This window comes from Helianthus annuus, chromosome 8 (genome assembly GCF_002127325.2).
Source record: "Helianthus annuus cultivar XRQ/B chromosome 8, HanXRQr2.0-SUNRISE, whole genome shotgun sequence".
Lineage (NCBI taxonomy): Eukaryota > Viridiplantae > Streptophyta > Magnoliopsida > Asterales > Asteraceae > Helianthus > Helianthus annuus.
In genome coordinates, this window is record NC_035440.2 from 17,852,678 (window position 1) to 17,876,248 (window position 23,571).

General features: G+C 36.6%; 2 protein-coding genes and 1 long non-coding RNA gene across 5 annotated transcripts; 2 read left to right on the forward strand and 1 right to left on the reverse strand.

Moving 5' to 3' along the window:
* The first annotated feature begins 6,803 nt into the window (after positions 1 to 6,803).
* Positions 6,804 to 11,213, forward strand: LOC110872252 (AT-hook motif nuclear-localized protein 10). The gene is made up of 6 exons (XM_022121027.2): positions 6,804 to 6,975; positions 7,480 to 8,090; positions 9,093 to 9,145; positions 9,818 to 9,949; positions 10,079 to 10,240; positions 10,674 to 11,213. Exons 2-6 carry the CDS (start codon positions 7,535 to 7,537, stop codon positions 10,899 to 10,901), a joined length of 1,131 nt encoding a protein of 376 aa, XP_021976719.1. The 5' UTR covers positions 6,804 to 6,975; positions 7,480 to 7,534; the 3' UTR covers positions 10,902 to 11,213.
* Positions 11,214 to 11,313: 100 nt separating this feature from the next.
* LOC110872253 lies at positions 11,314 to 12,158 on the reverse strand. Its single transcript, XR_002554335.2, has 3 exons — positions 11,901 to 12,158; positions 11,605 to 11,803; positions 11,314 to 11,508 (listed from the first exon to the last, which is right to left on the reverse strand). It is a non-coding gene; the product is annotated as an uncharacterized LOC110872253 (long non-coding RNA).
* Positions 12,159 to 15,618: 3,460 nt separating this feature from the next.
* Positions 15,619 to 18,162, forward strand: LOC110872254 (increased DNA methylation 3). 3 transcript variants are annotated; one of them, XM_022121028.2, is made up of 3 exons: positions 15,619 to 15,741; positions 16,885 to 17,248; positions 17,689 to 18,162. In XM_022121028.2, the coding sequence occupies exons 2-3, from the start codon at positions 16,942 to 16,944 to the stop codon at positions 17,925 to 17,927; spliced, it is 546 nt and encodes a 181-aa protein (XP_021976720.1). In that variant the 5' UTR covers positions 15,619 to 15,741; positions 16,885 to 16,941; the 3' UTR covers positions 17,928 to 18,162. The 3 variants fall into 3 exon arrangements, with proteins under 3 accessions (XP_021976720.1, XP_021976721.1, XP_035832373.1); XM_022121029.2 differs by having other exon boundaries at positions 15,619 to 15,723; XM_035976480.1 differs by lacking the exon at positions 15,619 to 15,741 and having other exon boundaries at positions 16,618 to 17,248.
* Positions 18,163 to 23,571: the final 5,409 nt, after the last annotated feature.

The window sequence follows — 23,571 nt, forward strand, 5'->3', positions numbered from 1 at the left end:
TAGGGACTTAATATCTTCAGCAATGCTTATGGCCGAAAAATGCCTATTGGAAAATCTAGTTTCGTTCCTCGCTCTCCAAATACACCACCAACCAACCATGATAATACCTTTAAAAATGTCCTTCGCCTTAGATCCCAAGCCAGAAAATTCATGAATATCAAGCATCTCGGTAAGAGAAAAGGCAAAGATCGGACTAATCTTGAGCCAACGACTTATAAGAAACCAAACCTCCGAAGCTACCGCACAAGAACAGAACAGATGTTCTGCAGTCTCGTTACCATCTCCGCACATGACACAAGTATTGTCGCCATTAAAACAGTTCCGTTTGGTAAGGGCGTCTAAGGTAGCTATCCGACCCATTTGCGCGCGCCAGGCCAGAATGTTAACTTTCTTAGGAACCCACTTCGACCACTTGAAAACATAGTTATTACTGAAATCGATGCCGCTACGAAGAAAACATTTAACCGCTCCCACAGAAAATCCTTTATCCGAGCCGCCGACCCATTCCCATTTATCCTCCGAGTCAGAAAGTTTTATCGAATCCATTAAATTGATAAACTCGTTCCATTCGAACCACTCTTCAGCCGATTCCGGACTTCTAGACCACCCCCAACTACTCGAAAAGGCTTGCAAATCACTGTTATAACGGGAGAAAACCCAGCAGTTTTTTTTGGATTCCAACCGAAATAACAGCGGAAACCGATCCTTAAGAGGCACGTTGCAGACCCAAGGTTCGAGCCAGAACCTAATCCGACGTCCGTTTCCAGCCAGGCCTTTAAAATTTTGAAGCAACGAGACACCTTCCACTTTGGTTTTTATGACATTTTGGACAATACCTTTCCACACTCCTCCAATTTTATTGTTTAACGGGATCGAGGACCAGCTTCTATTTGAGAAATGGATCGAATCCACCACCTTTCTCCACAGGGCATTGCTTTCATTGCGGTAACGCCAAATCCATTTACTAAGCAAAGCAATATTGATTTCCTTAAGGTTTGAGAGACCAATTCCACCCATATCGATCGGAGCCGAGGTCCGAGCCCAGGCAACCCAGTGAAGCTTGCTAACCGAGCTCCCCCCACCCCAAAGAAATCTCTTTATGATGCCCTGTAATTTATTAACAACCGAAATCGGAGCTTTGAAGAGAGAGAAATAGTAATTAGGCAGACACTCGAGAACCGATTTGATGAGGGTGACACGGCCGCCAATAGATAACAGAGAAGCCTTCCATAAAGCAAGGCGCGATTCAAATATGTCGAAAATAAAATTCCAATTCGCAACTCTACTCATTTTTGCACCCACCAAAATCCCCAAGTGTAAAAACGGCATAGACCCAACCGAGCAATTAAGAAGATCCGCCATCTCTTCGATATCGGAGGGAGCCACCCCCACACCAAAGAGGCTAGATTTTTTCATATTGATCTTTAAACCCGAGCAAATATAAAAACACCTTAACAACAAAGTTTATTTGGTGTGTTGTTTGACTATAGTTGTTTGACTCATAATCTAATTTATTATACATGGGTGTGTTGTTTGTTGGTGGAAGAGTTTCTTACATTTATACTACTTGATTCAAGATTGAAATGTTGACTAAAATAGCAACTTAAATCCGGCTATAACAGAGTTGTCCAAAAAGCTCGCAGCTCGGAGCTCGCTCGGATTTAGCTTGAAAAAAGCTCGCTCGATGTGGCTCGGTTTGAAAGTGAGCCGAGCCGGCTCGGCTCGGTTAGAAAGTGTGTCTAGCTCGGCTCGGCTCGGCTCGTAACGAGCCGAATTGGCTCGGTTTGGCTCACATACCAGCTCGGCTCGGCTTAGCTCGGATTATTTTACTTTTAATATATTTTATTTTTATATACATCTATACTATATAATAAAAGAAACTAATATATGGACACTTGTCATTATTCTAAACCATCATTAATTGTATATAATTATTATTTAATTTAATTTATTAAATTTAATATGTTTCAAACATTTAAGAAATTACGGATAAAGTTTAATAAAATATCTTATTATTTATTTCTCTAAATTAAAATACAACTTTTACTCTTTATTTAATTTGTTTTCTAACCACCGGAAGAAGGCTACACAGAAGCCATATTTGCTTATGACCCATTGGACCCATTGTTTTTTATTTAGTTTTCTTTTTATATATAAACCACATATTTTTGTTCATTATAAATTTGACAATTTGTAAGTTCTTGTGTCGTATGATCATCAAAGATAACAATTTTTTTTGACAAAGTAGGGGTGTTAAATGGGTCGTATTCGTGGGTTGGTGGGTTCAACCTGACCCGAACCCGAAAATTTTAGAAAAATCCGAACACGACCCATACCCGAAAATCATGTCATACATATAAACCCAAACAAGACCTGAATATTTACGGGTTGACCTGAACATGACCCATTCAACCCGATTTCTTTTCCCCCGCAAATTAGTATATTAAAGGTAAAATTTACCAAAAAAAACCCAAATGTATATAATACAATTTACATTTAAATTATTAAATCTTATGTCATTTTTTCTTTTTAAGTTATAATTATGTCATAAAATACACACATAATTTAATTTGTAACTAAATTTAAATTATTATCTAATTTCTTAATTGTAGATAATTATTATTTAATTTAAATTATTAAATTTTGAGTAAAATGCACGGATAGTTCTTGTGGTTTTGTAAAATAATATCTATAGTCCCCAACTTTTGAAAATTACACTGGTTTAACGCCTTTACTGTATTAAAAAATATTAAAAGATAAAGTTAACTCAAGTGGCCCCACCCCACCCTCACCCTCACCACCTGCAACTCCCTCATCGATACACGCCTTCTTCGTGCATTTTACAAAAATTGGGTACATGACACAAAATTTTGTTTGGATATCAGAAAAGCGTTTTAAAAATATCGTTTTATAATTGTTAAATCTTCGTTATTAACTATTTGATTTTTATTTACTTAACCCGTGTAATACACGGGGTTATAACCTAGTTATAATATATAACAAAAACCGATTATTATTTACATATGATTAGGAGTGTAATTTGATATCTATACCACATTTAAAAGTTGATTACCATGCTAATGAACTTATATTGTATTTCGTGAAATTAAAAACGTATTTTGTGTTGTTAAACTTGATTTTGGCTTGTACTTTATTAGGTTGAACTTATTTTAGATATGTTCTTTTGAATTATTGAATATTTTAGATTACTGAATTTTGAGAGCCATGTATTAATTTTTCTTTTTAAAATCGAGCCAAGTCAGCTCGGTTTAAAACCAACCCAAGCCCGAGCTTAAATTTCCAGCTCGGTTTCAAATCTGAGCCAAGCCAAACCAGCTCGGTTTACAATCGAGCCGAGCCCAAGTTTTGCCTTAGCTCGGCTCGGCTTGTGAACAGCACTAGCCCCTAGGCTATAATACGTAGACCGTAAAGAGAAATTATTGAAGAAAACATTAAATATTCTGTCCCTTAAATACCACAGTGACACGGGCACCAATTATTATTATTTTTGTATAAATTATTCCAATGGTATAGCTTTACAAAACAATAATCACTCAACATTGAAAACTAGACAACTATCACCCACCATCGTCATTCCATCCTCCTCCCCCCCCCCCCCCCCCCAAACACACTAAACAAAACTCTTACAATGGTTTTAACTTAGACATTAGGCTAGCACATCATTTTGGGCTCTAATATAGAATATCGTAGAGAGTGGCTGGATTTTGTACAAAATAATAATTAAGTTATGCGGTGTGGGGTTGGCTTAGGACCGACAACATCTAAGGTCATCCGTAGTCATAAAGCCCTTTGTGGGGCGTTATGTGACACGTGTCGTGCCACGTCACAGAGGGGCGTTATATCACTAGAGCCCGTAGTCATAAAACCCCTACCCATCAAGACCTAATTATTAATTTTCGTTTTTATTAATTAATTATAAAAACCTTGCTTTATTTTGATTGGTCCAAACTTTGAAAACAACCCCCATCACCGGCGTTATATATATGGCGCCACCCAACTTTTTTTGTCTCATAAAGTCCCTCGTAGTGGTGTTTGGAGCTTTATAGGGGCTTTATGAGGGCATATAACGCCCCACTACACATGCTCTAAGGAGGAGTTTGTTAGTGCATAATGTTTATTTCCTGTGTCTTTAGTTTCGTGTCATCGTCGAGCCCCATCCACACCGCCCCGTCCTCCCTATGCCTTCCTTGACGGGCCAAGTTAGCCGTTGGCTAACGGCTATAATTAAAAAAATAAGCTTTTTTTATTTTCTATATAAATCACACAAATCTCATTCATTTTTAACCCAATATCAACCACACTCAACCAACTTTTATACATTTTTCATCCAATCTCTCCTACATTTATACAATCTCAACATTTTTTAAAGTACCTCTTCATAAATGCTAGCACATAATGTCTTCTTCTTTGTGGTGTTCGTCATCTTCGGGTGAAGATGATCAGTTTTTTGCAAACGCTGTAATGCAGGCGGCACAAATAATCATTGAGTAAGAAGAAGATGAAGAAACCACGTCATAACCGCTAACTAGGCAAGCAGCCATAAACAGAGACCAGGAATGTTAGGTTATGTCATTTTTTTGTTAATAATTTATTTATATTATATTTTGTGTTAATGATTTATTTTTACACTCACTTATTATGTCGTTATTATTTTTTTGTGTTAGTAAATTATCTCCATAATATTTTTTATGTCGTTATATTATTTTTGTGATTATAACAACCCTCCTAAAATAATTAGAACACCCATATACATCCTAAAATACACCCAGTATACGTAAAATGACCTTAAATACCTTTATTTTCATAAAAATTAAATAAAAACAAAGTTTAATGGTTCCTGGCGGGGCGCGACAGAGCCCTTAAAGGCCGTCGCGGGGCGCGAGCGATGGGCAAAGTGGCGGAGCCCGGAGCTGCCACGTGTCATCGCGCTTGTTGAGGCTATGGGCCGACTTAGCATAGCTAGGCCCTACACACCCTACGTCGCGGGCCGCGAAGACCCTTGCGGCTCTTTCGCGGGGGGCGAGGAACTCGAAATCAGACCCTATAAATTGGATCGATCGGCTTTCAGTTTCCGTCGTTCAAATCTCGAAATTCTCTCTCAATTTCTGAATTGTAGACATCATATTAGGTATAATACCCACTAAAATAGCGAAGCTCTGTCTCGATGTAAGTATCATAACCCTCGGTTACGTATTAGATACGCTGCCCGATTGATCTAGTGCTCCGTAACGGCTGTCGGGGCTCTGCCCGACGTAGTCGTTGGAGTTCTGTCTCGGGGAGGGTATAACTAACGTAAATTGGGTTATTATACTAACGCGCGTGTATTATTTAAATTTGATAGATTATAGCCAGAAAGTCACAGGAAAAACCCTAAAGTAGCAATGAGAGTAATCTCCTTTTTGTAAACCTTTTTGCAAACTGTTTTTACAAAACTTTAAATATTTTAAAATAATTAGCAGTGATTGAGTCTTTGTAATTCTTCAATTGCTGCCGGTATGTTTGAGTTTGGATACAAAATGTGGAACACGTTACCATTGGACAATGAGATAGCCAATGAGTAATATGACTCACTAGTCAGGATTGACAATACTGAATGAGTAATTGTGTAGATATAAACATTGTAATCGCTCTCAATACTGTGAAATGATAAAACTCTTTTTGATTAAATTGGGATTCACTCACCATTATTTCCCACTGAGAAAATGTTTTTAAAATGCGTTTCAGGTAACAAAATGTGAGAGCCAATTAGAAGCCAGCTGGACAACATTGAAGGCTTGGAAAAGTGGCTATAAAAGTTACCTAAATAAAAAGATGGTTTATCTCAATAAATTAGGGTTTATCCTTATAAACATGTTTGTAATAGAAACTTGAGAATTTCCCATGTGTTTAATATTATAAAAATGTGGTATTTTACTCTGATAAAATATTTCCTAACTACAGTCCTGATGTAAATTCCGCTGCCAAATTAATAAACACCGATACCACTGATATTGCCTCGCGGTCGCCCGCTCCCAGGTGATTAGGGGCCGGGGGTTGCAGCAGTAATGTACGTGTAGGAGCCCAGGATAGCTTGGTGGCCGATTATTTTGTCGATGAACCCTTATACACGGCCGCGATGTTTAGACGTTGGTTCCGAACAAGTCGTCGACTGTCCTTACGTATAGCAGATGACTTGTCGGGGTTTGACCCCTTTTTTACATTACGATGTGATGCTAGAGGCAAAGGGGATTCACCACCTTACAGAAATGCACAACGGCCATTCGTTAACTGGCATACGGGACGACACCTGATTCGTTGGACGAGTATTTAAGGATGCCCGAAAGAACTGCACGAGAATGTTTATACAACTTTTGTGAATGTATAGTGAAGCTGTATAGTAAGAAATATTTGCGGAAACCAGACGCAAATGAGGTCCAAAAATTGTATCAATTCTATGAAGAAAAGCATGGTTTTTCAGAAATGTTCGAAAACATTGATTTTTTCAAACCTATAAAATAAAACCCAAACATAAACCCTATAAAAGTTATTTTTTTTATAAAAGAGATCACACTCTATGCAGCCACTTGTAGTGACCAAAATCCAACTTTTCTCATTACCTATTTAAAATATACCCGAATATGCATCAAAATATTCAAAACATTAAAAAAATATTAATCCTCCGAAAAATAATTGAAAATAATGATTTAATTATTGCTAATAAGATATGATCAAGATATTGTTCTCCAAAGCAATACAACGACTCCCTTTTTAAATATAAAAAAAAGGGTCCGTAAAAGAGAAGTCATGGAAAAGTGGATGTGTTTTGAATTTCAAAAACCCTAATAATTAAAAATACCCCCCAATTTATTAATCAATTCATTTCTCTTTCAAAAATGCCTGCAAACCCTAGAAATTGTTCTTCTCTATAAACTAATTGTCTCGTAATTTCTTCACAAAAAATCCTGATTTTTCTCGGTAAGAAATATTTCAAGTTTTCCCCAATTTTTTTATTTTTCATCTGATTAGTTTTTATTTTGCAGTAACTGTAATTTTTTGAAAAAAAGATTCATTTTCCGAATTTATCGTCTTTTTCTGCTGTAATTCTTTCCCCCCTTTTTATTTTAATTTAATTGTTCAATAACAAGCTCAATTTTGGATTTCATAAAGAAATTATTGTGATTACTAATTAGGGTTTTTTCAAGGGTTACTCATAGTTATGGTAAATTTGTTGTTTTGTTAGTTAATTTACTATAAAGTTTGAATCTTTTTTGTTCTGGCAACTAATCTTGCTTTGATAGAACAAATTTATAACTTCAATTTTGTGATTACTAATTAGGTCTTTTTTTTTTTTTTCTTTTTTTTTTGTGGGTTGCTTATAGTTATGGTAGATTTGTTGTTTTGTTGGTTAATTTAGTATAAAGTTTGAATCTTTATGCTCTAGAAACTGATTTTGATTTGATATGTTGTTTCTTGCTTCAGGAAATTTGTGTTGTATGTGTTTCAATTTTTCAAAAGAAAATATTTGAAAAATTGTATGCAAATGAACGGATCTGAAGCAGGAAGACTGTTCCAGCCGTCAATGGCGTCGGGACCGGTAACGTCTCAGCCGGTGGTTTCGTCTCAGCAGCCGGTGAATACCGTCCGTGTGTATCCTCCCAGCGTTACAGGCGGTTACAGTGTTGCTACTGATGTAATGTCTAGCAGCGGCGGTGGTGGCGGCAGTGGCATAGGGTTTCACCAGAATATCAACATTAACGAGCACGGTGGCAGTGGCAGCGGCGGTGTTGGTGGCGGTGAGATAGCGGTGAAAAAGAGGGGGAGGCCGAGGAAGTACGGTCCGGACGGCTCTATGTCACCGTCGGCAATCAGTGCAGTGCGGCCCGTAAAGTTGACACCTGTCGCTGCCACCACCGTGTCGTTGAACGGAGCGTTCGAACATCAGCAGCAGCCGCATTCGGTTGCTGCTCCTCCGCCTATTTCCGCTTCGCCGGTTAGTTCTATTCCGATGGATGAAGGGTTCGGATCGGTTAAGAAGGTTAGAGGTAGACCTCCTGGTTCGACGAACAAGAAACACAAAAGAGAATCTTTTGGTAAAGCTTTTATATATCATTACTAGTTATGTTTGTTTATATAAAGACTTGAGTATTTGACAATTGAAGTATGGGTTAGTTCAGATCCAGATTTATTGGTGTGTGCATATAATTCATGTGATAGTGGAACATGGAATGTTTTTTTTACCTTTTAGGATTATGTCAAGTGGGCTCTGCTGCTTCTTGTTTGTGTTTCTGTTTGACTTGACTACATGCAGTGTCTGTTATTAATTGATTCCAATTTGTGTTTGGGATTCTGTTTAGTTGACTTTTGTTAGATACCGTCATATACTGGAGGGTGTCCCTATTGGCACACCCATTTGCCTATTGGCACACCAAAAAGGTGTTTTTTGTCCTATATGCACACCCTGCAGTGTCGAGCTGTGGCCAAAGCGCGGCGTTTTGGTCCGGTCAACTAGACAAAGACTGACGGGTGTCTGACGGGTCTGTTGACCGGACCAAAACGCCGAGCTTTGGCCACAGCTCGACACTGCAGGGTATGCATATAGGACAAAAAACACCTTTTTGGGGCGGCTATCTACACACTTGGTGTGTAGATAGTTTGAGCCATACTGGATTGCGGTATAGATCTATATAGTGAAACTTAGGATCTGGTCTACTGCATTAGTTGGATCTAAAAGTTTATATCTGACTAAGTACATTTTGTGGGTGTATTTTATATTTTTTTTGTACAAGATGTTGGTTTATTTTGTGACTTATTCTATTATTTATACAAAGTATTTTCTAAACCTTTAGTCCGACTTGCGTGTCTAGTTTAACGCATCACGACTTGGTGTTGGTTGAACTCTTAATTCATTTTTGCTCATAGAAATTCCCACATTGTATAATTTTGGTTATTGTGGTAGTACATTGATATTGAATAGTCATTTTTCTTGGCAAGCCTTTGTTTGACAACATAATTTGCTATTAATCCTCTTATTCCAACAATTTTATTTATTTATTTATTTATTTATTTATTTATTTATTTATTTATTTTTGTAGGATCTGCTGGATTTGGTTTTACTCCACATATCATCGTTGTGCAGCCCGGAGAGGTTACTTATCTTTCCATTGCTATCTTCTTTTCATAATATACTCAACGAGTTAAATGCCATTTTAGTCCTTGTGGTTTGGGCCATTTTGCCAGTTTAGTCCAAAGGTTTCATTTTTAACCTGTGGGTCCAAAAAGGTTTCACAGTTGCCATTTTAGTCCACTAGGTTAACTTCATCCATTTTTTCTGTTAACGAGAATGCCAATTTGGTCATTTTGTATGTAATTCTGTTAACTAAAAGGGCAATTCAGCCATATAAAATGACCGAATTGGCCTTCTCGTTAACAGAAAAAATGGATGAAGTTAACCCAGTGGACTAAAATGGCAACTGTGAAACCTTTTTGGACCCACAGGTTAAAAATGAAACCTTTGGACTAAACTGGCAAAATGGCCCAAACCACAGGGACTAAAATGGCATTTAACTCTATATTCAACTATACGCTATCATAACGTTAAATCATACGAGATATTTAAAGAACAGTCAAGTGTGCTATTTTGTTAAGAGGGAAGGGGGAGGGTATGTTGTTTCTTTTCGAAATTGTCCCTATTGAATACCGGTAACATTGATTTCGGTTTAAAAGAGAGGTAATTGACTATTAGTCAAACCTTCATGTACTAACATTTTGAGTTTAACGTTTCTTCCCGTAATCATGTACAAATTATGTGAATTTATAGGACGTGTTAAACAAGATCATGTCATTCTCTCAAAACGGACCACGGGCCGTATGCATCATGTCTGGCATCGGTGTCATCACTAATGTAACACTTCGTCAAGCCGCAACTTCTGGTGGAACCGCAACTTATGAGGTTTGTCAAATGTTAACTAAACCACACTAATAATTTATTTCTACTAGTGATAAGCAACATATTGTGATATAGAATAATATTTGGATTTCAGATATTTCTACATGTGAAAATATGTTAATAATTTTGCAGGGGCGATTTGACATATTGTCACTTTCTGGTTCGTTTGTGCTATCCGAGGCATATGGTCAGCGTACGAGGACAGGTGGACTAAGCATCACATTGTCCGGAGCAGATGGTCGCGTTTTTGGTGGTGTTGTAGCTGGACTGTTAGTCGCCGCATCTCCTGTTCAGGTAGTGACTAATTTAATATTTGAGTAAAGTACACGGATGGTCCCTGCGGTTAACCAAAATTTTGGAATTAGTCCCTAGTTTTTCAAAAGTACATGTATGCTCCCTGTGGTTTGCACTTTGTAACGTATTTAGTCTTCAACTTTTGCCAAAAGTACAAGGAGGGTCCCTGTGGTTTGCACTTTGTAACGCATTTAGTCCCCCAACTTTTATCGACTAAATGCGTTACAAAGTGCATACCACAGGGATCATCCATGTACTTTTGGCAAAAGTTGGGGACTAAATGCGTTACAAAGCTGAAATCAAAGGGACCATCTGTGTACTTTAAAAACTGTAGGGACTAAATCCAAATTTTTGGTTAACCACGGGGACCATCCGTGTACCTTAGTGGTGTAAGTAACTAATAAGCATATATTGTTTGAATCTTGTGCTGCAGGTCATAGTAGGAAGTTTTCTTCCTGAAACCAGTAAAGAATCGATGCCGGCTAACCATGCAGAGCCATTGAGTCTTACACCAAGGGCCGCACCGGCTAACCATGGTACAGGACCGAGCAGCTCACCATCTCATGGGACCATGAGCGAGTCATCAGATGGGCCCGGAAGTCCGATGAACCGAGGCAATGAAAGTAGCCCTCAGGGCATGGCAAGCATGCCATGGAAGTGATCTTTTTGCAGCTTCAAGTATTTATGGATTAGTGGTTGAGGGTATTATTGTAATTGTAGTGTAGTCTTTTTTCTGTAACTTTTTAGTGAAGAGTTGAGTATCTCATGCAGCTTCAAGTATTTAAAAATGTTGAGTATCCAATGTATTAATTAGTTGTGGCTAGCACAACTTTTCCTCAAGTCTTAGGGTGATTGCGCTTGTCGTATGTATCGAAAGCTAAGACTTTGAGTGACTTTTAACCCGTTTGAAAGTTGGTAGCATCTTACTATCTTGTATAACATTTGTTTGAAGTTGCCATTTATTTGTACAACATATGCTCTCCATTGACCTTTAAGGTTGTAACGCGCCATGAGTTCCCTTTACCTGCAACGAGAATACAAGTAACCGCCAACCGACTCCATACATCTTTAACTAACATGAACCAAAGACGTGATGAATAGATTCTACCTCCGATTGCCATTTTAGTCCCAGAGGTTTGGTCTCTCTCTCTCTATATATATAATATTAAGGCTTTTTAGCTACGTATCAATGATCTCATAAAGTCCCTCTGAGGTATTAGCATGTGATTCTTTCAACTCGACAATCTTCTTCATTTCTATAATTTCATCTGCACATAATAAAGTATATTTTGGAATAAATTATTTAGCCACAAAACCAAAACTACCGAAACAAATTCATAGGAACTTCATTATTTTGGCAATACCTCCCGTTCATGATTACGGTTTTCCAACTACTCCACTTTCATTTTATCAATAACTGGCACTTCTTTGATTACGCGGAGCTTGTCAGTAGCGACTTTGTTGCTTCTTTCTCATGAATAATTTGATTGTGCGCCTCTTCCAATTTTCCTTGCATTTCTCGGATAGCATTCTACAACTTTATGATTTCTTGCCCCTTTCCTTCTTCAAGATCGACACGTAAGTAACATAAACATTTAGAAAATAACTTTTTTTGTTATTACTAGCATGTTAATCTCTGTTGGACATATAAAAGATGTACCATCAAATGCTTTTTAAAAGTCTGATCTCCATGTTAGCTCTTCACCACACTTTTCCAGTTTGTCTTTAGCTTCTCTAAGGACCAATGCTTTAAAAAATTTAAAACTTTTGCAGATAAATTATGAGTAGGTTACGCTCCAATAATAAAAAGAAAATACAACGCTTTACGAAAATAAGAACCTCCCCTAAAGAAGGAAGTGACTTACGAAAGCCATGTTTTACAAAAAGTAGGAGTTGGGTAGGTGGTGGATTTTTTATGATAAAATGAAATTCTGAAACTAATGAGAAAGATGATAGAAAAATGTGTTTGATCTACAAAAGAAGAAGACATGTGGCATGAAAAGCATGTTAACAACAAAAAAGAGAGTAGATAAAAAAAACTCAAAATAATTTAATTATCCTGGGTAAAAAATGAAAATCATGTTAACAACAAAAAGAGAGTAAATAAAAAAAACTCAAAATAATTTAACTATGCTAGGTAAAAAACAGATTATTTTTTTTCTACCATGACACTGTTTATCAGCCATAGCTAATTCTCCTATATATTAAAAGATGAACGAAATGAACAGTAATAAATTGTGATATGATAAAATATTAAATAAAGTTTTTTTATGGTTTTATTATTTTCACATTTCTTATATATTAAAAGATGAACGAAATGAACAGTAATAAATTGTGATATAATAAAATATTAAATTCTTTACTTTTTAAGTTTGATAAGCTTGGTGTTAACCAGTACTTGTATCGAAAATAACGGTTTGTTATCGATACATGAAGGTAAAAAACAGTACCAGCCTGGTACATAAAACGCCAAAAGTCGGTACCAGATTGAGTTTGGTAATCTTTTAGTTTGATAAATTTGGTACTACTACCCAGTACCATTTGCTCATCCCTGATCATGGGTGCCGTACGAACAACAACGGTATCGTACAACTTTTTTTAGTTTCAGGGGTAGGGATGAGCTCGGTACCAACTGATACCGAATCGTTATAGGTACCGAAAATACCGGTTACGGTATCGGTATATGAAGGTAAAAACCGGTAGCGAACCGGTACCAGGAACGCCAAACGTCAATACCGAATTGGTACTTAGAATCTTTCGGTACCGGTACCCATTGCTATTTGCTCATCTCTGACTACGGATTTCTACCGAACAACATCATTACCATACAACTTTTTTAGTTGATTTTCTTTCGGTTATTTTTTAGTGTTTTTTTCTACATTTTCTTTTTATTCTTCTCAGCGATTCCGTGTGCAACGCGCTCGTATTGATTCCAACATATATAAACACAAAGTGAATAACAAAACAAGTTCGCCGCAACGTGGCGACGGTTTTTATAACTAGTTTACTTAGATTTTACATTACTTCATAAAACTATATAAAACAATATTAAAATTGAGGACAAACTGGTCTAGTCTGTTGTGATGTTTGAAATGTTTAGCGTTGATTATGGCAATGCCAATCTGTTAAAGTTTACGATTGATGATAGTACTATTAACATTGGTAATCAAAACAAAAGGAGGAGGTTAATGTACAATTTTCCTTAACGTATGATACATATGATATGAAAATACGCACATTATAAAATTCAAAATCTTAATCACGTATGTTGAAAAACCATAAATCAAATATGATTATTGTTTTTCAACATACGTGATTATAGTTTTTCAACATGTGTAATTAGCGTTTTAAGTTTTATAAAGTGCGTAATTTCATATCATACGTTAAGAAACATTGTATTTTACACTTTCACTAAAACAAAAAAATATGATAAATTTTAACAAAAAGGACAAAAGTGTAGAAGTTGGACAAACTTAAGATAAAATACAAACGATTATTAAAATATTAAATAAAATATGATTTTTTTGAAAGCCAAAAAATTTCTATTAAAAAAATCAAATGTATCTGGATGATCATATTTTCATTTTTTTTTCTAACATATACAAACCACATGGCAGGGAATAGTATTACTTTACCACTGGTTTAAATGGGCAGCCACCCTTCCCCTATTGAAGCAATCGGTTTATTATTTTATACACACATTAAAATTACGTTCTTGCCTTGGAATAGTGTTTCTCTGCCACTGGTTCAAATGGGCAGCGAGTTATACCCATTGGAACAACCAGTTTATTATTTTATATTCACTTTAAAATTACGTTTTTGCCCACAGTTAAAAAATACGGTTTTGTCTCAACTTCAAAATACATTTACCCTGAGCTAAAAAATACGATTTCGCCCCCGGTAAAAAAATTACGCTTTTACCCTCAGCCAAAATTACGTTTTCGCCTCAGTTCAAAATAAAATTTTGTTTTCCCCCTGGCTCAAAATTACGACTTTACAGCAGTTTATTATTTTATACCCACTTTAAAATTACGGTTTTGCCCACAGTTTAAAATTACGTATTTGTCCCCAGTTCAAGATAAATTTATGCTTTTGCCCCTAGCTAAAATTTACGAATTTTCCGTCGGTTCAAAATTACGTTTTTGCCCCCAGTGCAAAATAAAAATAGGGTTTTCCCCTAGCTAAAAATTAGGATTTTACCCTCGGGAAAAAAAATTGATTTTTCCCCCAAATAAAAATAAAAATATGACTTTGACCCCAGCTAAAAATAGTGTTAAAGAACTGCCTAACACTTCTTTTACTTTTTATTTCTAGCAAAACTATAGTACTGTTTTTTTTAATTGGTTGAGAATTATTTGGCCATCGCCCCGCAACGCGGGCGGGGCATCACCTAGTTACATACATATTAAATACAAAGGTCGGTGACCTTTTTCTTTAATTCTTTAACTTTTAAAAAATATATATTTAGCCCTTACACATTTACTCCTTTCAATTTTTATATATTACAATTCGAACCCCTATACTTTTACTTTCTAATCCCTTACTTTTAACTCTTTCACTTCACACTCTCAAACTAATGAAGTTACACATTCACTTTTAACTTTTGGTAATTGATAACTTTGATCTGCCAACTTTTTCTATTTAATAACTTGACGTCTCATTTTATTTCAATTGCTTTTACGACTTTAGACCATAGCGTAACACATTAATACACTATTTTTTAATCTATGTCTAACCATGTTAATGTCTAAATTACTTTTACGACTTTACACGGTTGTCTAAAATATTGTTAATGAGCGAGTCGTACGGTTGTCTAATTACGTTAATGTCAAGAACGTACCGTGTGTAACAAAGTAAAAAACGTGTAATGTCACGTGCGGGCATCACACGTTATTGTTATCATTGTACATTGTAATCACAATGCTTATATAGGTTGCACTGAGTTTGATCGGATACGTCAAACACGTGTTTTATGTGGTCAACGCATCACATAACGTGTCGTCAACTATAAACAACTAAGGTGTCGCCGACGTAACGCTCTGTGAATCAAAATTTTAACGTACCTGTCATTTTAAATTCACATTTCAACATAAACAACTCAGGTTTTGTCACAAACTTTTTTTTCTCAAGCGAGTCTGGTAAAAAATAATACGTTTTATACTTAGTTTGTGTACGTTCGTAAACTTTATTCGAAAGCGAGTCGGGTCAAATATAATACGTTTTCATTCAATGGTGACGTAATTTTTTTCAGCAAAGAGTCAGGTCAAATATAAAGTATAAATACGAGTTAAATTAACTTTCGACGCCGCCGCAACGCACGATGGGTAAAAATCCTAGTTAAAATAAAAATAAAATTAAAATAACCCTAAACAACTAAAGCAGCCGTACTCCTCTTGTCTATCTCCCCTGTTCGCTCCTCCTCCATCTTCTAAACCTAAAAAACAAACAGCCGACTGACAGATCTTCTTTCATTCGCAGGGAAGGTAAGGTTCAATCAGCAGGTAAGCTTCGATTAGCCCCCATTTCTTCTCTATTACATTTGAATTGTGTTTTCGGAACGAACCAAAACGAAAATCGTGCCATGAGCAGCGAATTATGTGACTATGGTTGAAACGAATGATGAAAAAGGCGAAAACCAATTAGCTTCTTAGATAGATCAATGTCATCTGGTTTTGGGCTCTTTAGATGGGGTTAATTACTTAATTTACAGATAATAGAACATGTAGAATCAACCATTTGCTCATTATTTGTCATCATATTTTCTGCCAAAAGTTTCACCCGAATCCTTGATTGCAAACCGTTAAATGGATGCTTGACTAGATATACATTTGTGCCCATAAAAATACTTCACTTCTCTGTTTGACTAGATATGCATTTGTGGAATTATTAACTTATATATGTTTGAAAACATGCATAGTTCATAATTACATCATGGATATAGAAGCATGTTCATTTGGCGTTTTGATGTATCATGGGAACTATATCTTGTCATAGTTGTTAAAAGCCATCGCCTCTTGCACCTAGGCCCAATTTCCTAGCAAGGCGAGGTAATTGCGCCTTAAGTCAAGGCAATTGCGCTTTAATTCTCCAGGAGATGGTTCATGTCATGCGCATATTCCAGCGAGATCCCTGGACTCTGGAGAGTTTCCGGCCAAATTCTCTAAATTCTGGCAAGATTCCAGCTAGATTTCTATTTTATATGACGAAATCTATTTTTCTACACTAATAAACTAGCATTTATAACTTTTCGTACTAAATAGACGATATAAAATGTTGTATAATAGCTTTAAGTTTTTTTGCTGTGCGTTTTTTTTTCCTCAGGCCCACGTATTTTTTGTGTCTTGCGGCCAGGGGCGCAGCTTACTTAGGGCGGGAGAAGGCTCCCCCCCCCCCCCCCCCCACGAACTTTTCAATGCGTAGTGTTATGAGTAGTAACTTCGTATAGAATTTTTTAGGCCCCAGGCGAGACCTATGCGCCTAACGCCTTTAATAACTAACTATGTATCTTGTCTATAAGTCTTTTTATACATTTTCTCTCTCAAGATCAAGATTCATATGTACTTTATGTTATAGTGTTAATTTTGTTTATAATTGACGGTAATCAAAGTTTATTATCATTTTATGACATGGGCATCCCTCAAAAGATCAAATCAATCACTTGTTGAAGACTGCTTGATAATTAAATTAGTTATAAAAAGACAATGGTTTTGAAGAACTCAGAGGACACAGTGGCAGCCAAAGGTTCAAATGAAAATGGGAATTCATCCTCTGCTATCGACGAAAATTCAAATAAAAAACAACGGATCGATTGTAGCTCAAACGGACCTTTTGTGATGCCCCTTATATCCATTCCAAAAGTTGAAGAACAAAACTCAAAAGCTTCTATCATGTTGTCGGGAACCGCTAGAAAGGGTGAACCCGGCCCACCTGTAGGAGCGTTCGACATCGGCATTAGCAAAAATGCATACTTTTTCCAAGTTGCCCTATCTGGTGTCAAGAAAGATCCTGGTGATAATTTATTGCATACTTTTTCCATTTTTATTTTTATTTTTATTTTTAGAGTAAAATACACGGATGATCCCTGTGGTTAACTAAAATCTTGGATTTGGTCCCTAGCTTTTCAAAAGTACATGGATGGTTTTTGTGGTTTGCACTTTTTTGTAACGCATTTGCTAACAAATCTAAAGGGTTCATCATATCTAAGTTAGGGGCTAAATGCGTTACAAAGTGCAAACTACAGGGACCATTCGTGTACTTTTGGCAAAAGTTGGGGACGAAATGCATCATTACAAAGTGCTAATCCAAAGGACCATCTGTGTACTTTTGGAAAGCTAGGGACTGAATCCAAAATTTTGGTCAACCACAGGGACCATCCGTGTACTTTACTCTTTTTTATTTTTTTTAGTTTCTTTTTTAGTTTCATATGGGTAAAATCTTGTAATTTGCAGGGCAATTTAGCTGTGAGATAGAACGGAACGGGATGGTTCATGTCAGGGGAGAAACATCAACAGGTGGAAAAACCGTTACTAGACATTCACGAGTCTTTGAAATGAAATTTCAACAGCAGGCGCCACCTGGACAGTTTACACTATCGTTCAGTCTACCTGGACCTGTGGATCCAAGGCTGTTTTATCCGAATTTTAGATCAGATGGCATTTTTGAAGCCATTGTTATGAAATGCGAGTAGTAATGGTGTCTTGGGCTAACTTAAGTAGTGCATTGATAAGCTTTTCTGGTTTTACTTTTCCCTTTTCAAGCAAGTGTTTGTATTGTACAGGGATTAAGAAAGTTTCACAGTAGCAGTAAGTAGTTAAATTTAGGATTGTTTGTTGTTTTGAGACTTAATTCAGGTTATGTTTTGTGGAAAGGCCAATTCACAAGATGTACTTGTTAGTTGTTATAGAGACAACCAGAGTACCCTACTACCAACCTCTACATAGTAATGGTGTTCAAAAAGCTCGCGTCGTGGCTCGCTTGAAAAAAACTTGGTTGTAAAAGAGCCGGGCCTAAGCTAGGTTTGGCTCGGATCGGATCGTAAGCCGGCTAGAATTATTATATATATATGGGTGAAGTTATTGTAAAAAATGTTTTTTTTTGTAAGAGGTGTTTAAACTCTTAGATCTTGTAGTTAATGGTTGAGATAAAAAACTGCTTAATATGTAAATTATGTTTTATATTTTTGACTAATTTGGCTAGATTAGGGGTAATAGTGTCTTTTTGTTTAAATAAAAAAACTGCCATCAACTTCGTGCACATGGTAGGTCTCTCGTCTTTTTAAAACGTCAGTAACTTTTTGTACGTAATTTTTTTCCAAAAAAAAACACCATAATAACAAGCGTTTCTTTATCTTTAATATGAGTACCATATTGCTATACTTATATATTGAAAAAAAATTATGTTTTAATCGTATGTGTTTAGTCCATGGTATTTTGTCTATGTTCATACAATGGTGTTTTAATTGTATTGTGATTTAGGGTGTGATGTTTTAAACATCTGGAAACATTGTATTGTGATTCAATGTAGGATGTGTTAACATCTGGAATAGCAATACAGTCATCCCCAGATGGTGTTAAAATACCATGACTTGGATATCAATACAATCATTATAGATGTTAAAACATCATGACTGTATTATAATTCAAGTCGTGGTATTTTTGGAATCTGTATAGTGTTTTGTATCTGTAAAATAACAAAAAAAAAAAAAACATTGAGATGTTAAAACACCATGATCAGTTATTGATACGTAAAAAATATTATCTCCTAAACTAACTCCTAAAGGGGTTACAATCTATTTTATAATTAAATTGGTTTTTGAACCTTATTACCCTTAATCTATATAATTAAATAATGCCACGTGTCGTCTCCATAATATTTCACACACTTCTCACAAACTTCACCCTTTTTACAGGAACCTAAACTTATGTGTGTGTATATATATTGGGTGGTGGAGAGATGACCGTTTGGGCTAGCCGGTTTTGGTAAGTAAAAATCAAATTTAAAAAAAAAAGTTACAAGTTTTTACCTATAACACCCATCCCAAACTTCATTTTTTCAACATTTATCTTCTTCAACCAAAACCAAACACAAATAACAAATCTTCAACCAAACCCACACCAAAAAAACGAAAATGGTGCATTGGACAGAGGAGGAGGAAATAGCACTAGTGACGTCGATTGTAGACGCACAACGAACTCTACAACACGGTCAAACCGCGTATTGGGGACGAGCATTTCAGCAATACCAACAATACGTTAGGAACGCGCGTCACAATTTAAACGCGTGCCAAAGTGACGTGAGCTCAAACCGAAGTTAGATCGGTTTAAAGTTTGCTTCAACCGTGTCCCTACGGGCGACTTGACCCACGAAGATCAAGTGGAGATCGTGAAGATCGAGTATAGACACGATGGGAATTTGGATTTGAAGTGGGTTCCCCACTATAATATTTACCGAACTTTGTAAAAAATTTTTCTTTTTTTAGGATTAGTAACTACATTTTTTTAATTTTTTAGGATTTAATAAGTAGGTATTTTAGATTTTTTTAGGATTTTATGTAACTTTTTTTTTAAATTAATATAAGTTTGTAGTTACGAATCCTAAAAAAAAAATTGTGCTATCTTATGGACCTAACATAGGTCACATCCCTCACGTTTGCCAAGAGCACATTTGATAGCATCCTCTTAACGTTTAAAGATCCAAACCTTCTTCTTCTTAGCGGAAACGCACGTGGACAAAACATATAAAGATCGGCATAGTCGCTCATAGGGGCATATATATCCGGATAGAGGATAGTCTAGATCTTGATTCACTATTTACATTTTTGATTTTCTGTCTCGTACGAAGTAATGGGGGGCAAGCTATGACAGTAGGATGTGACCTTGCCTTTCGCCCTGCTACTGCCGTTCTAAGCTCTTCTGACTAAACAAAGTTAAGACTAAAGTTTCGGAACTGAAGTTTGCAGCTTTTTTCAGCAAAGCTTAGTAAAAATCCGTCCTTTGGCTACCTTGGATCAAGGGTAGAGATAGGAAGTAAGTCAAAGGTAGATCAACAAAAGTCTTAGTATGGGAAGAGTCAGAGCGAGGGGAGAGACTTTCTAAACGAAGGTTAGTCTAAGTAAGGAAATGGGCACTTTGCTCACATCGAAGTAACTGCTGTCTCCCTTATGGTCGACGTTCTCTCCTCCCATCCTCTCCTCTCCCTATGGGTCGCCGAATAGAACTCTTCTTTGCCGTTCTGTTTGGCTTTGGGCGGTTGAACTCTCCCCCCTCTCCTTAACAGTCGAGTGATTTCTCATTCTCTCTTCCTCTTTCTATAGATAAGTGGGTTCTTCGATCATTCTAATGAAATAGGTTCATTAAAGCCAATTGATCGAATTCTGTTTTAGGTTCCTATTCCACTCCAACCGTGCAGAACTCTTAACCTTTCTAGGACCCTCTCTACGGCAAGGTGCTTTTCTACTCTTTCCACTTGCTCCCTCGTGTACAGCGGTTGAGTTCTTCGCCTCATGGTTTGGCTACCCATCGTCATTCCCTCTCTGTCTAAAGTGAGAGGGGTTCTATGTATACAGTGTAAGATTCCGGTCTCGTAGGCAGCCGCAGCTTTATCTGATCAAGGGCCGGAGCACAAGGGTCCTAGTACTATCCAGGTGCGAAGAAGCCCGGAGGTGATTGTAATGAGCAGAAAGCTCACTCACCGGCCTAAACGACGAGCAAACACTCGAAAGTGAGAGCAACGGATCACCCAACGAATGGACGAGCTCAAAGGGGGGAGGAGAGAGGGGGCAAGAACCATGTTTTCAGATAAGTGGCGGTCCGAATCTTATCCGAACTGCGAAAATAACTGACTAAGCCATGCCATAAGGGGCCATTCTCCAAATGGGACGACTTTTGTCACGACCCGCGACCCCACCCTGGACGGAATTGGGAGCTGCGAACCAGTTCAGTGGTACCGGTGGTTATTTAGAAAAGTAGTGCAGCGGAAATTTCATCAGGACCGTGAGTTAGGAAAAATTTCAGAGTTTAGAAAACACTGGATTTTATTTATTAAATAGATGGGATAAAACCATGTTGTGAAAGGTAGCTTTAATATGGGATAAACCCGAATACATAAAACAACTTTTCTTAATTTTAATTTAGTTAATAAATTAAGCCACTTCGGTAAGCCTTTTGGTGTCGTATCCAACTCTTATTCTGATCTACTGTAATTACTTGAAACGCGTTTTAAAAACATTTGGTCAGCAGGAAATACTGGTGAGTTCATTCAGTTTGTACAAAAATGACACATTGTTATAGATTACAGCATAAGAGCGATTACAATGGCTTCTATCTTATTTTTATCTGGCTCCGTGTCACACCCTGGTGACGATGGTCATACCACTATTGGGTCATTTCACCCAAGTAGTGATGATTATCACTGTTAGGTTTATGAACCTAACCATGAGAAATTAGTAATGTGCACAATACACCACTTGCTAGTGATTCAAGATAACAACGACTTAATCCCTGTAATTATAACTTTGAAAATAATTGGAGTATTGTAAAACAATGTTAATAAAAAGAGAATGACTCACATTATAAGCATGCAGTATTGATTTAACAAGCTTCTCGATTCTACTCCTTCTGATAATTAAGCATATACTTTATTGTTCTGAACCTTCTGATAATTTAAACAACTTGTTTGATTGTAAGTGTATAGTTGAGAGTATTCTGATAGTTAAACATATAGTTTAACAGAGTGGAATACGTATTTGTGTAAAACCATATCAAACCTAACGATGGTCACGAGATTAGAACCTTAACGAAATTCACAAAGCATAGTCTTATCCAGACAACACTTTGGCATTCGTTAGTTGGTTCCTGAATTGATCGGACAGAAGATCGTATCAGTGATTATTGGTTAGAACACCAACGTATAGAGAGAAGAATAGAAGAAATGAGCAAAGGAAATGAATTTCTAGGCTTCCTATTTATAGGTAAGGGGATAAGCCTTACCCTCATAGATTTTCCCTAGGTGTTATCTTCCTCAGGTGGATCTTCCCTAGATAAAACCTTCCTTATATATTACTTTCCTTAGATAGTATCTACCTCATATATAACTGTTTAGATATTATCTACCTCAGGTATATCTTTTTATTAGACTTTGGTTGTTTACTGATTAAGTTGATTAGCTGGTTAATTAATCTTACTTAATTAATTACTTAATCTTGCTTAGCTTAATTAATCTTACTTAACTGATTAATTAATCTTATTTAACTTGCTTAACTGCTAAGTTTTCTTAACTGCTAAGTGTACTTACTTAGTAGGTTTACTTAATGACTAAGTTTATTTAATTACTAAGTTTACTTAGTTACTAAGTATTCTAATTTAGCAGCCCCTGGTTATGAGTTAAAATTTCTAGACACAACGGAACTCGCATTAGTGTATTAACTCAATTCAACTTTAACGATAATCACGAGATCAAAACCCTCACAATGAATGACAAAGTATAGCTAGCTATTGGCAGCACTTAAACATCCATCGGATCTGTTTCAATCGATCGGATAAAGTATCCTACCAGTTATTAGATTTATTACCCTAATAACGGGCAGAGTTTCGGGGTTTAGAAGTTCTGACATTAGAATGACAGAACAAGAGAACAAGAGAAAGAAAAGAATTGAACGATTTGAAATGAAACTCGAACTCCTTATTTATAGGGTGGAAAAAGGGGCGCGTCGCGGCCCGCGTAAACTTGAAAGGAGCTTTACGCGGCCCGCGAGGGAGTTTGGATCAGATCGGAGGTTGCTGAGTCATCGAGGGTCTTGACACGTGTAATGACACGTGGCCTTGATCGTTTATCCGGTAATTGCATTGCTGTCGCGGCCCGCGTAAGCTTGGCTTAACCTTTACGCGGCCCGCGAGCGAACCAAAAATCTTTTTATCTTGATTTCTCCATACACGAAGGTATTTCGGGTCCGTTTCTCGCATCCGGGGTGTATTTAGGAGTGTTTAGAGTTACTTTAAGGGTTCTAGGAGAGTCATTACATCCTCCCCACCTTGTTTTAAATCTTGTCCTCAAGATTTGGGCTACGATATCTCTTTTAGAGTTATGTCACGTCTTTAGTCAAAATAGTTTTAAGATGAATACGTGTTTTACAATAAATAGGGCTCAATGGTTCAACTGAATTAGTTCAAGAAGTCGATGTCAAATGAATGAGATGAAATGATATAGTTTCCAAGGTGATTAGGTTTAAGTCAAAAAGATATATGATCAATAGATGTGAATGTTTACAAGTTGTAAATGATTTTTAGAAACAATAGAATTCACTGTCAACAGAAAACTTACTTTGATTGTCAATT